Here is a 10,790-nt window from a genome sequence, read left to right as displayed (position 1 = left end):
CTGAGTCAGCCCTAACTATGAACCTGAGCCAGCCCTAACTATAAACCTGAGCCAGCCCTAACTATAAGCGTTATTAAAAAGGAAAGTCTTAAGCCTACTCTTAAATGTGGTGAGTGTGTCTGCCCCCCGGACTGAAATGGGAAGCTGGTTCCACAAAAGAGGAGCTTGATAACTGAAGGCTTTGGCTCCCATCCTACTTTTTAAGACTCTAGGAACCACAAGTAACCCTGAATTTAGGGAGCGCAGCTCTCTAGTAGGGTAATATGGTACTATAAGCTCATGATGGTGCCTGACCAATTAGCGCTTTGTAGGTGAGGAGAAGGATTTAAAATTCTATTTGTGATTTTACAGGAGCCAGTGCAGAGAAGCTAATACAGGAGTAATATGATCTCTTTTCTTAGTTTTTGTTAGTACATGAGCTGCAGCATTCTGAATCAACTGGAGAGATTTAAGAGACTTATTAGAGCAGCCTGAAAATAAGGAATTGCAGTGATCTAGTCTAGAAGTAACAAATGCATGAACACATTTTTCTGTATCGGATGGGATTGGATGGGGTCTAAAGACAGGTAAAAGATTTATAGACAGCACATCCAGTAGCATTTTCATCCACACAGTGTTCTGTCTGCTGCTGCTGAAGCTTTTTATGGGTCATCCTTTGCTTTACTTCTGACACTAGATGGATTGGTCAATGGTGGAGGGAGAACACCCAGAGGCCGGAGTAATCTTCACTTTATGCTGGTTTTTGTGAGGGTGTGAAAACAATGAAGAAAAAACACACAAATAAACTGAACTGACTTCAACATTGAACTATCCTTGAGGAGTAGTTAATTGTCAGGAGATGATCATGAAGTTTTAATTTCAGTTGTGTATTGCTGTGTTGAAGTATTACTTCATGGTATTCTTCCATTTTACCAAGGCTCTCCTTGAAACCTAAATAGTTAATGAAATATATAAACAATGACATTTTGACTTGTCAAACACATGTAATTAATAGCATTAATAATACCTGCAGTGGGGAAAGAAGGTGTAAATTATAGAATGGTGTAAATAATAAATTGAATGATGGCTGAATTCCATTTAGCAGTTTTATTTTCATGGTCCTGGTATTTTTGATGGTGGCTCACTGTCAAACTGTCAACTGTTCTGTGAACACCTGTGTTCTCCTTATGACAAGGTCAAACGTGTGGAGGCTGTGAGAAAGGTGATTTACTGACATGGCTCACACATAAACCTGCACGGAACAGAGCCATCATTATCATTATAATATTAGTAGCCTCTGCTTTTACTGTTTTAGACTGTTATAGACAGAACGCGGTGAACAATGAATAAGCTGCAATTCACAGCATCAGCACCTTAAGAGGCTTTTCCTTTATATGGTGACAATAAATAAATGAAATAACCTCCTTTTAACCAATGCCATTTTATTAGGCTACCCATCATTTAAATAGATGCTGTAGTATATATAAATAACTTGCAAAAAGTTTTAAGTATGCAGTTTCAGTTAACAGCTGACCTATTGTAACTCTGTTATGCTGTTCATTCTGTACACATGACATCTATCACACTTCTGTCCATCCTGATAGAGGGATCCCTCCTCTGTTGCTCTCCCACAGGTCTCTCCCTCTTTTCTCCCTGTTAAAGGGTTTTTTGGGGAGTTTTTCCTGTTCTGATGTGAGGGTTCCGGGACAGAGAATGTCGTATGTGTACAGATTGTAAAGCCCTCTGAGGCAAACTTGTAATCTGTGATTTTAGGGTGTACAAAAATAAATTGAATTGAATTGAATAGTCTAGGTGTCAGCAATAAGGTTAAACATGGGCCAGTTTTAATATTTGACAGGTTTGATTTCTATAAACCAATCACAGTGTTCCACATCATCTAAAGTGGACTGCTGCTCTCAGGCTGCTTAAGAATAGCATGCGCACACAATTATCTTCATTACTTAAACCTGATGCAAATTAGTCTGATTGGTTGAATTGGAATTTCCTTTTTATTCTTTTAATTTACTTTCATGGAACCGCTTTAGCCCCGACTGAATTGTTAGGTTTATTTAAGTCAGGTTTTGGAAATAAAGCTCCACTTTTCTTACCTTGCTTTTTCGAATGAGCCCTATTCTCTCCTGAACTCCTAGACATCGTTGTCAAAAGTTACCTTACATACAAAATAAAGGTAAGACATTCAAACAGTTTTTTGTTGTGATTCTGTATTTGATATAGAAATCTGTCCTCGTGCATTTTATAGATATTATCATAAGGAAAGTCAATCATGATATTCATAAAAGACTGATTACATGACAACAACCAAATGACCCTAGTTTCAGTCGCAATGAGGTGTCTGTAATTTGGGGTATTTGGGAAACTATCGACAGTACTTTTTTATAGTAGCCCATTTGATAAAATGCAGTGTAATCTCTGTCCGCTCTGGGAGTCCACTCAAAGCGGACAATCCCACTGTTTGAAATTAAAGCAGAACATACTGACAAGGTTGACTTGGTTTGCTTCTCATGGGCGAGCCAAGATGATGTATGAGACTCATACTGTGCAGACAGGCAGCTACAAATTTGCTTGGCTAGTTGACCGGTGGGAGGTTGGGTAGTGAGTTGGGGGGGGGCTTGAGTTGTCACATTAAAGCAACGCAGTGAAAGAAAAAGAAGCCTTTGTACTCATTTTGTCTTTTCTGAAACTGTTGTTTTGTCAAAAGAAAAACATTCTTCTGGTCCGATAATTTACATCTGAGCATGAGAACTAAAAAAAAAAAGAAATCAAAATTGAAATCAAAAAGTGTTTTGCTGCATTTGATCAGTCACATGGTAGACATTTGATTAATGGAAGTGATGTGACTTGGGAAAACAGGCCTCTCTGTGTTACCTCCCCCTTATTTCAACCTCCTCCTCCCCTAGACTGAGCCTTGTTTTCTGCCCCCCCCCCTCATCCCATGCAGAATGAATGGCACAGATGTTGTTGTAACAAGACAGTACCCCATGGTCCCCTTTCCCCTCACTACTCGCTCAGCATGAGGTCTGAAACTTGTTTTTTGATCATTGTTTCCCCGCCCGAGTTCTCTTACCGCGGGAGAAAAAAAAGGACCCAAAGAGGAGGGAGATGGGGAGACCAAGAGCAGCCAAATTAAAGAGGGAGGGAAGGGGAGCACACAGCCATGTTTGAGGAATATGAAGAAAACATACTGTTGAACTATCTCTGTATAACCAGTGGAGCGTAGGACAGGTCACATGTTGGATGTTTGTGGAGCCAGTTCACTTTTTACTGAGGGTATGGTCGGTGCAGCGGAGCTGCAGTAGGGATTCCAGGTCTTGACTGAAGATGCGGGTCGGTGTGTGGCTTCTCTGGGTGTCCTGGTTCTACACCTGGGCAGAGTTCTCGCAGAGGTGCGAGTGCCAAGACGCGTGTCCAACAGAGTCAGGACTGGACAGGAGGTCAAAGAGCCGGGTCAAGGAGCATGTTGGTCACGGTGTGGGACACAAGCGCACGGCTCACAGGAGCAGGCCGCACCGCAAAAAAGGTGAGTCTTTAAAACCCGCACAAGGTTTCAGACTGGAGGCACGCAACACTGATGCTGCAACCTGCTGCAGATGAACCCATGAGTTAGCATGCAAGGTCTGTGCATTTAGTTCTTAAGGTAGGTAACGATGCAGCAGAGCTGACATCAGCTGGTAAATTAGGTAATTTGAAAATTATTCGAAAATATAAATAACATGCTCATTGTTTGGTAGACCACAGACGCCAGTGCTGTATGTGTCAAAATTATAATAATGATTGTAAATTCAAGCATTTTTCCCATTTAAAATTTTTTATTTTTATTTTACTCAAATCCAAGATGTAGAACAATATGAACTCTTCCCTTTGTCACAAAGTGAGATGTAGAACATTGAATGTAAGTGACAAAATACAGTAATGATCATACACCAAATACGGAAATATTTCTTGTTTTTGCATCTCTTGGGCTATGCATGAACACATTCTTTTATTTGCCAAACAAGTTTTTTCACAGACAAAGGCACGTACAATGTAGAACCCAGAGAGGTCAAACGCTCAGTTAAACAAGCTTCTAACTTATTAACTGATCTGAGATCTGAGAGGCTGGTGCTGTGTAAAAAGTACATATCTCACAGATGAAGACCACTCATCTATTGTATTTCACTGTATTTAACTATATTTGACAGTTAGTCCTAAACAGAGCTAATGTGACAGCAGATTTCTAAAACACGTCATCATTTTAAAATCATGTTTATTAGCAATTATATAGTAAAAAAAAGTTATGATGTATTTAGAACAATGTTAAGGATATTTTGAGCTGTTTGAAGCTAAACAATACAAAGTTACACTGCCTTTGAGGAAGGAGTATGTTAAGACAAATACAAAATAAAATGTGTGTACAAGATTTCACAATCGTCCAACTGTTTAAATGTCCTTTTGGTTTTGGTGCCATGGGGAAGCCATCTGCCTAAAGCCCCTATGGGAATCATAATCATGTTCTAACTGTGTGTGAAATATAAAAAAGGTGTTAATAACCCAACACCGATCTGCTCACATCTGAAGGTTTGATTGCAACGTGCAACTCTGTTAAACAGTCAAAGTGTTGCATGTGCTAGAGATGGATTATTTAACTAATTGATTAGAATTTGAAAATGGAATGGTGATGGAATGCAATTACATTCTGTCAACACAGATTATATTTTTAGTTTTAAGCTATTTTAAAGGCGGTTATTCATGTCGACAGCGCTCGTTGATGCCTTTACAAAACACACTTGAATTACACTCAGAACTTACTCTGAAGTCACTTTTTATCGCATTCCTCACTATAGCTGACACTTTCTTTCTTCTCCCTATTCTGTCCCCGCCCTCCGCGCCCGTTCCAATACCCCTCCTGACCTCTGGTCTGGAGCCTGAAAGAGGTCCCTTCCCTCGGCACATCGCGGCGCGGCACCATTCCCATGGGTTGTGTTGAGCCGGGACTCATCCTTCATCCTCTCTAAGGCTTTTGTTGCAGACTGAAAGCTGGCCGATGCCGGGGCCATCAAACCCAAGTTGTTGGATCAATATAAACATCCATCACTTAGCCAGGGCCTTTCTGAGCCTCACAATGAGCCGCTCACTAAACAATGCTCCATTTATGTGAGCCATTGGGAGGAATGAAGTAGCCGTAGCTCACTTATTTCTTGCTCTGTCGTGATGGAACTTAGTTAACTTCATTTTTTTATCCTTCACAAAGTTACGTCTTAACTAAATTCCATTACCTTTTTACACTTTATACCATCACAGCACCTCCGTTTCCTATGTGTATTGCATTGTGGGAAAACAGTGTGCACACACAATCTAGTATTATTTTAATATATCTTTTCCTGCTGGATTAGCATAGAATAGGTTTAGAGCACAAAGCAGTATTTTCTATCTACAAAGTCAATTTCTTTCCAATTCAGTGATTTCCGATAACAATACAAACTGCTTACTTACAGTTGAAGTACTTTGTGGTCCCATTGCAGGAATGAAAGATACATCATTTCCTTCTGTTGTTTAGAGATATATGAGACTCTGAACTTCCTGTTTGATAGCAGTGTTGACAGAGCTGCTGCCACAAATGGTCAAAAACAAACAAACAAACAAGCAGCCGAGATGGGAGAGCTGCTTGTGTTTATCCACTACAGCCATCTCTATTTGATTTGTTAACCATGAACAACTATATCAATGCCATACTCAGACTGTCCTGTGGGGTTTCAGTCTGATCTGTTAGGAAGCGGAGGAGTTTGCCGTGGTTACCAGATAATATATAACAATAATGTCAACAGTTTGTCACTGTATTTTAATGCTGTGTTTTCAGCAACAAAATCATTACATTTTTCAAATGAGGAAAAATGACCAGGGTCCTTTATTAGTGGGATTAGTGGGAATTTGTGTTGCACAGTGAACTATTTGGCATAAAGTATGCATATTTCTACACAGAGGATATGAAATTTGTAAAATAAATAATTTTATTAATTTTAACAAAGAAGTCAAAAGCTCAAATAAAATCTAAGTCAGATGCCATGTGTTGTTCAATCCATCACCTTACTACAATTAATAGCATATTGATTAATGTTCCCTCTTTGTATCTTGTTGTTGCATATTGCTGTCCTTGCTGTTACCTCTCAGGCTGTCATGGACACAGTAAAATCTTACTCTATGTGTTAGAAATCTAAAAAGGGGAATTCTCTAAAATCTTCGTAATAAAGAGTTGTCATTGCTAGAAAACCAGGGGGAAATTATTCTAGGAAAGTTTGTATGATGGCCTACATTTAGCTTCATTTTGAACAATAAATCATTTGGTTGTTTTACCATCGCCAATATCCTGTAAAGCAAACAAGCAGTATGGGATGTAGCAATGTATTTTTTACTTTTTTATTCTTAAAAGATAGATGACAAGATATATATTGTAAACAGCTATTGGCCATTACAATGGAGTGTACGTGTGTCAATAAGGATTTTATTTTGAAAAGCCCACCTGACAGGAAGCCTGATGTCACCACATTACCTTGATGTCGACGCGTTTACAGAGAGGAGGCAACGAGTTGAAGTTGGCGCTGATATTCATTGTGGGACGCTGTTCTTCAAGTTGGAAGTTGGAAGTTAAATTTAAAATGTGGTTGTAGTTCAAACCAAAAGAAGCTGGACTCTCACGCAGTTAGTTAGCCAACAGTTAGCGTCATAAAACGCTATTTACCAGCGGGTTCCTGAAGTATCTCTGAGTGTTACCTTCACTGTCAGTGATGAGCAGCGGTGTTTTCAGCATCGTGTTGGCATCAGTGTTCAGTCTTCTCCTGTCAGGTAAGAAGCCCACGTTTGACATTTGGAATCATTCATGTGTTAACTTACAGCACGACATGAGCAGACAGGTGCGACAGATACAAAGCTTAACTCAGTCCCTCACTGGCATGCTTCATGTGCTAGTTTAACATTCCTGAGTTAAAGACATCTACCAAGAAGACATTAGGCTTCTTCTTGATTCTACTTCCGTGAAGTGTCTTCAAATGGTGCTGATGGTGTACTTACCTTAAATAATAGAATTGGGCTCTAAAGCCCTATTTATCCTATTTATAGCTGCTGTGTCTTCAGCACCACAACGCCATCTGTACTGGTGTTAAACCTTCTGATGATAAACCTGCTCCTTCTCCTTTTTGAATAGTAGCCGGTACATATATGGTTCATACACTCCTGTACATTATCCAAGGAGAACTAAAATAGTGACAGCATCTTTCACTCCCATTGCAAACACACAATAAGATCAATTACACCGTTAACGTTTCATTTGCCAAATAATGAGAAATAGTCCAACTTGCAAATGAGCCAACATCAGAAGCCCTCTCTCCTAACCCTCCAGGTAAAGTCCTGTGTTACGTCATCTCCTACCAATCATTTCTCTCTTATTGATTCATCTGAGATCATTTCCTCAATTGATTGATTCATCGTTTGCTGTATAAAATGTCAGAAAATAGTGAAACAAATATTCATCACAAGCCCAAGTTGATATATTCATATGAAACATAACTTTGAGGAATGCACTATATTAAGCTCTTTATTGTAACGGGTGTTTTGGCTGCATCTTCTTTGCCACTCTTTACTCGGGGACAGTGGGGTTAAACAGGCTGCTGTTGCTTGTCATCTGAAGGTGTTTCCGGCTGTAGTGAGTGAGTGAAGAAGTAGTACACTTCTGAGGATTGTCCGTGCCCAATCTAAGGGACTGCTCGTGCCTGATTCTGAATTACACAGGCAGCATCTGTGAGGGTTCAACTCTCTCCCAGATACTTCCAGCCTCAGTGGCTGTTTTAACATGAAGTGACTGCAACTTGTTTTTTAAGATGTTCTTTTAGTTTGTCAACGGTGAAATTCCACTTATGGAGCGTCTTTTGTTCTGTTGCGGATATGCTGTTGATGGGGGAGTTCCAGTCTGCTTTTGTTCAGGGTCGATGTTCCCGATACCCTCCAGCTTCCTCTCCTGTCAGGAAGCTGATCACAGTCTCCCCGTTTCCCTTCACTGTGGTCATCCAACTCCACGGGAAGTTCAAACAATGGCATTCCACTGCTGCCGGCTGCAAATAGACATTGTTTGCTGGTAGCGATGGCTAACATGTGTTTGTTGTGGGAGTTCTAGAGAGTTTAGATGAACTCGGATGTGGGGGTGCATAGTGCTTCAGGTGTGGCTCTTTCTATACAGGAACAAAAGAAGAAGGAGCTCCAATTGACACAGTGTGTTTTGTGGATTTGTATCCGTGGCAGTAATGACACACGTGATGGCTTAGCCCACATCTATGGGGGTCTGTATCATATTCGCAGCATTAAGGCTCTATTTTCCAACCCTTTTGAAGTGATAGAAAGCCTAAAAGTCTGAACATCATTGGCAAAAACATGATGTTTGCCAGAGGAAGAGAAACCCTCCTTTAGAGCCATTGTCCTCTTTGATATTTGAATGTTCTCAAACTGTCTTCATCATCCTGAACCCAGAAGACAACAGGTGTTGAGGATGACTCCTTTTCACTCCCGTCACCTTCAAAGTTGTCTGATATTTTTGAAGTTGCATAACAATTTGCCGTGAACAGATTACTAATCTTGAAAGCTTTTTTTGTCCTGCGAGTGTTTAGCCGACCAGTTAGAGTGACTGAGGGGAAATGACACCAAGCTGAAGGTATCATCGTACAAGTCTTCCAGTCATTCACTGAGTTCTAGCACCACAGCAAGCCTTAGCATCCACAACCTGAACATGATCACAACCAGTTCATAGCAGTGATGTGTTTATGTTTTTATGTAAATGAATGTGCTATCAGGAGAGAAAAGGTTGGATCCCAGCTCCACTTATTTCTGTCATCGTGGAACAATCATCCTGTCCTTTCTTTAAGGCAAGCTTACTGTATTTCTGCTGCTTTTTCTGCTTTTCTAAACTAGTGCTGGGCGATAATTCAACATGATAATATATCTTCTTTCAATGGAATCATATCGTGATATATCCTAGAATACCCTCGTGTAGTTACATCACTCTATTGTCACAATGTTAGTACTCTGTATTTGTGTGCATGCATGTAAACATAGTCAGTGTACAACTGGAAACTTTCACTTGAAACTGTTCTGTTCATTTTGCACTAAAGTTCTTAATTCATTGAGACAATACTCAATACTTTTTGTTTGTCAAGTATTTAACTCACACAGGAGAATACAAAAACATCTTTAGCATGTGGTTATTCCATACAGACAGAAAACAGGCTGTATCAACATGCTGTATATCGTTCTCTTGATATAAAATGCCATATCGCCCAGCCTTATGCTAAATGACTACAACAAGCAGCTTGTCTCTGCTCTGCTACTAAACATACCCGTGGATGCTGTTAACAGTCTCTACAAAATCTCTGTGTGGTCCTCAGGTTCCAGAGTTCATGGACAGGAGACGCCGCCCCGCATCGTCCACCACCCGGCTGACGTGGTGGTGAAAGTCGGGAATCCCGCCACGCTCTCCTGCCGGGCGGACGGCAGCCCCACGCCAACCATCGAGTGGCTGAGGAACGGACAGCCTCTGGAGACGGGGGGAGACGGACAGCTGCAGCCCATCGTCTTATCGGAGGGGAGCATCTTCTTCTTGAGCGTGGGAGGGGGCAGGAGAGGTCAGGCGCACGAGGGCGTCTACACCTGCGTGGCCAGGAGCAGTGCAGGCACGGCCACCAGCCGCAACGCATCGCTGTACATCGCAGGTGAGACCGCGGACCCTACTACATGACCTCCGCAGACCTCTGGTTCCTCTCAGTTTTGAATTGTTCAAGTATGTGTGATTGAACTAGTTAGCAACTTATGTTATTTATTGTATCATGCACATACAGGTGCCCAGTAGGAATACACCGATATCAGTATCGCTACTGATATCGATACTGATACTGATTTACACTATGATGTGCACATTATTGGAATATGCTGAAGCCATATTCTAGTTTATTTAGAAAAATTCACCATATAAAAACAGGCAGCACTTTATTAACGTAACCCTTGTGTTTTGATGACATTGGCTTCACATTGTTTGGGTTCTCACAAACACTGCTGCTTTATGGGTAAAACAATAATCATAATAATAACAAAGTCAGCCATTTACAAAACCCAATATGTAGAAAAGTATTGAATTGGTAACTCTTCCTTTTGTCACAAACAGCTTGCAGGTGAAAGTGCCAAAGATATAAAGGACCGTAAAGTATATTTATCACACCAAACACGCACATATTTTATGTTTCATGCTATATGGTCTGCACATGAACAAAGCTTTTCTTTTTTCCAAGAAGTCATTCGCCAACAAAGACATATTATTAGAAATAGAGATGTTATTATTGTTTGGGGTCAGTTAGACTACAGAGAGGTCTCACTCCCTGATCAACAAACTGTTCAGATTCACCGATAACATAAAGACAGATGTGGGTTTTGGGAGGAGCAGTCAACATCAATCCCAGACACACAGCATGAGAACATCATGTTTAAAGATGAGGTCTCTGAAAGCCTCATCTTCTGAAACATGTCCTCAGTTGGAATTCATGTCTAGAGGAAATCTAAATCTTGTGTTAAGTATGTTTTAAAGCTGTTAGAGGGCTGGGATCTCCAGGACACATGCATGTTTCTGACATATCCGTGAGACAAACTCAGATCATCCAGCAGCGACCGGTCCACCGTGGACGGACCCAGATCCTCCAGCAGCGACCGGTCCACCGTGGACGGACCCAGATCCTCCAACAGAGACCGGTCCACCGTGGACGGACCCAGATCATCCAGCAGCGACC

At 40.9% G+C, this 10,790-nt stretch overlaps 1 protein-coding gene across 3 annotated transcripts in view; it reads left to right on the top strand.

Annotated features, from left to right (window-relative positions):
* The first annotated feature begins 2,983 nt into the window (after positions 1-2,983).
* robo4 (roundabout, axon guidance receptor, homolog 4 (Drosophila)) overlaps positions 2,984-10,790 on the top strand; it is a 22,896-nt gene continuing 15,089 nt past the window's right edge. For 2 of the 3 annotated variants that reach the window (XM_031871619.1, XM_031871618.1), the window contains exons 1-2: positions 2,984-3,517; positions 9,402-9,725. In XM_031871619.1, the coding sequence (XP_031727479.1) occupies positions 3,319-3,517; positions 9,402-9,725 (523 nt within the window). In that variant the 5' untranslated portion in view covers positions 2,984-3,318. Of the gene's footprint in view, positions 3,518-6,457; positions 6,817-9,401; positions 9,726-10,790 lie in introns of those variants that run through there. The other variant, XM_031871620.1, reaches the window with a different exon arrangement.

The sequence above is a fragment of the Anarrhichthys ocellatus genome, unplaced genomic scaffold, assembly GCF_004355925.1.
Source record: "Anarrhichthys ocellatus isolate YVR2014 unplaced genomic scaffold, GSC_Weel_1.0 scaffold59, whole genome shotgun sequence".
In the NCBI taxonomy this organism is placed as follows: Eukaryota; Metazoa; Chordata; class Actinopteri; order Perciformes; family Anarhichadidae; genus Anarrhichthys; species Anarrhichthys ocellatus.
The sequence above is the reverse complement of the archived record's forward strand: the minus strand, read 5'-3'. Positions and strand labels throughout refer to the sequence as shown.